Below are 3348 nucleotides of genomic sequence, written 5' to 3' on the forward strand. Positions count from 1 at the left end.
TTTTCAAGACAGGGTTTCTCTGTGTAGCCCTGGCTGTCCTGGAACTCACTTTGTAGACCAGGCTGGCCTCAAACTCAGAAATCCGCCTGCCTCTGCTTCCCGACTGCTGGGATTAAAGGCTGCGCACTACGCCCGGCTCTTAAGTTTTTTTTCTTAAGACAAGAGAGTGTTTGATGAACATATGGGACCAACTGTCATGTAAAGGATCTTGTCCTCTGGTCATTTCCTTACATGTACCTGGTTCAGGATGAATTGGGGACCTCTGTCTCCTATTTTCTGTATAGGAAGATGTAATGCCCGCTCTCTTTTCTACAGAACCTCCTACTGTATGTGGTTCTTCTCTGTCCTCCATACCCACACCTTGATGTGCACACACACACACACACACACACACACACACACACACTCACAGAAAGCTTGGATGCTGACAGGGGTGGGCTGTCCAAGAGACCTTCACTCTTTGCTTCCCTCTTCCCTCTCTGCCCTAAGCAAGTAGCTGATTTCCTGGGAGAGTGATCTTAGCTCACATTCTACACCCCCATGTGACTTGAGTCTGGCCTTTGTAATAATGATACCTTAGTAGAAAAGGAAACCAGAGATAGACAGAGTGGGCTGGCAGCCCTGTGCCAGGCTCCAGTCATAGGTGTCACCCTGAGAGTTTTCCAGTTTAGGGATTCTCATGCTTCCAGACATTCCAGAACACTCTTCCCTCTTGGGGGGGGGGGAGGCGGCAGCCAGATTTCTTATTTCCACTTCAGATTCTAGGCTCTAGTCCCTATCTGAACAGTCAGGTGTCTTGGCACATGCCTCCAGGGCTCAGTAGCCTTCAGCCTGGCCACTCCCTAACCCCTGAGGCCCTTAACTAGAGCACAGCCACGCTCCGGCTTGCTTTTCCCTAGCCGGCTTTTCCGGTTAGGGATTGGAGGTGGTGCCCAGAGCACCCCTGTAGGGGGGCACACCCCGGAAGTCTTGAGCCTGGGGATACCCTGGTGGCAGGGTGGAGGTGAGAGCCCAGCTAGAATAAAGGAGTACCGGGATGAATGTCACAGGCTTCCTCCTTCAGAGGTGGGCAGCCAAAGAAGGAGACTGAAGGACAGCTGCTGCCCTGTAGCTCTTTACTCTCATGAGTTCTGAAGAGGGCAGGCAGTGAAAGATACATCTGTGCTTTGGAGGAGGGGAAAGGCTGTGTGACTGGGAAGGAGGTGAGTTCCAAAGGAAGCAACCAGACCCCGGCTAAGAGGGGAAGGGAGCATACAACGATGCATGGATTCTAGAAAGTTCTGTCCAGGCTGAGAGTGCGTTGGCCTCTGAGCTGTGTCTGGCCTCTCCNGGTTCCCACCTGACACACCCTGGCTCTCACGGAGGTCTCACTCATCGCATCTCAACCCTTCTTGTCTCCTGACTCCCGTAGGCAGGATGATCCCAGTGGCGGAGTTCAAGCAGTTCACGGAGCAGCAGCCTGCATTCAAGGTGCTCAAACCCTGGTGGGACGTTCTGGCTGAGTACCTCACCATAGCCATGCTCATGATTGGGGTGTTTGGGTGCACCCTCCAGGTGAGGAACGAAACAAAGCCGGGCAGAGCCGCACACATTGGCAGTTCCTATGACTAGACTTTTAGGACGAACCTTCTTGACAAGGAGTGGGATGTGGCAAGCCGGGACCATGTTATGGCAATAGACTCTCGAGGTGAAAGANCAGACAGTGGAGGGGGTACACAGGACCTGGCTTTCACGGTGGCCATATTCCTGACCATGCTAACGACTGGGGTCTTGAGCTGCTCTTTCCAGGGTGTGGCACATCTTGGCAACTCTCCTCATGAGTGTCTTTTTAAAAACACACATTTTTTCTTTTATGAGTGTTGACCTGCATGTATGTAGTGTACTGCATGTGTGCTTGGTACCTGTGGAGGTCAGAAAGAATACGTTAGCTTTCCTGGGACTATGGATGATTGCAAACCACCACNTGGGTGCTCAGAACCAAACCTGGGTCCTCTGCAAAAGCAACAAGTATTTTTAACCACTCTCTTGCCCCTTCAGTCATGAAGGAACTGGGCCTCACCATGCCTGGGTTCCAGGTGAAGGGCGGGACCATAAAGTGGCGTGGTCTTAACATAGCAATGCTCTTGACTGGGGTAGGGAGGGTCTTCAACTGTGCTATGCATACGGGTAAGGCCCCTCCATGATGATGAGACAGGGGAATGTGTTCAGCTGTGCTCTCTGGGTAAAAGAGCAGATCTCTAAAGGAGTAGGCCTTGTGCTTGAAGTCCTGAAGCCTCTCAAGTCTCCTAAGAAGAGGGAGAAAGAACCTGGGCATGGTGGTGAGTGCTCTGTAGGCAGAGGCAGGAGGATCAAAAATTTGAAGCCTAGGCATCTTAGCAAGACCGTCTCTCAAAGTTAAAATTCAAGGCCAGGTGTGGCAGTGCACACCTGCATCCCCAGGACACAGAGAAGATGAATCNGCATCATGGGTTCCAGGTCAATTGGGCTATACAGTGAGACCATCTCTAAAATAAAATAAATAACATAGGGCAGAAGGAAAAGTACCAGTATTAGAGTGCTTGCCCAGCTTACGTGAGGTCCCAGGTTCAATAAAAATCAGCATCAATAAGAGAAACAGACAAGAGGAAGGCAGTGCCAAAGCCTCCACACAGACCAAGTCTAACCCCCTACCTTCCTCTCTTCCATCCCTACAAGCAGTGGTCAAAGTCTACAATAATAGAATGTTTCCATACACACATATATTTTTTTTCTTTTTGTGGCTTCCAGTGTTAAACAGGGTTCTACNCCAGAGCCAAACTGCTAGCCCCTCATTGGGNGATTCTTGGCAGGTGCTCTACCACTGAGCCACACCCCAGCTCCTCACTGGGGGATTCTAAGCAGGTGCTCTACCGCTGAGCCACACCCCAGACCTTCATTGGGGGATTCTAGGCAGGTGCTCTACCACTGAGCCACACCCCAGCCCCTCATTGGGGGATTCTAGGCAGGTGCTCTACCACTGAGCCACACCCCAGCCCCTCATTGGGGGATTCTTGGCAGGTGCTCTACCGCTGAGCCACACCCCAGCCCCTCACTGGGGGATTCTAGGCAGGTGCTCTACCACTGAGCCACACCCCAGCCCTTCATTGGGGGATTCTAGGCAGGTGCTCTACTGCTGAGCCACACCCCAGCTCCTCACTGGGGGATTCTAAGCAGGTGCTCTACCGCTGAGCCACACCCCAGCCCCTCACTGGGGGATTCTAGGCAGGTGCTCTACCACTGAGCCAGCCACACCCCAGCCCCTCACTGGGGGACTCTAGGCAGGTGCTCTATCACTGAGCCACGCCCCCAGCCCCTCACTGGGGGATTCTA

General features: G+C 52.5%; 1 protein-coding gene across 1 annotated transcript in view; it reads left to right on the plus strand.

The window, feature by feature from the left end:
* The window catches only part of Lrrc8e (leucine rich repeat containing 8 VRAC subunit E), an 11220-nt gene that overhangs the window by 3453 nt on the left and 4419 nt on the right, over positions 1 to 3348 (plus strand). Inside the window, exon 2 of the mRNA XM_021218928.1 lies at positions 1412 to 1554. Coding sequence (XP_021074587.1) covers positions 1417 to 1554 — 138 coding nt within the window. The 5' untranslated portion in view covers positions 1412 to 1416. The remainder of the gene's footprint in view (positions 1 to 1411; positions 1555 to 3348) is intronic.

Source organism: Mus pahari, chromosome 19 (assembly GCF_900095145.1).
Source record: "Mus pahari chromosome 19, PAHARI_EIJ_v1.1, whole genome shotgun sequence".
In the NCBI taxonomy this organism is placed as follows: domain Eukaryota; kingdom Metazoa; phylum Chordata; class Mammalia; order Rodentia; family Muridae; genus Mus; species Mus pahari.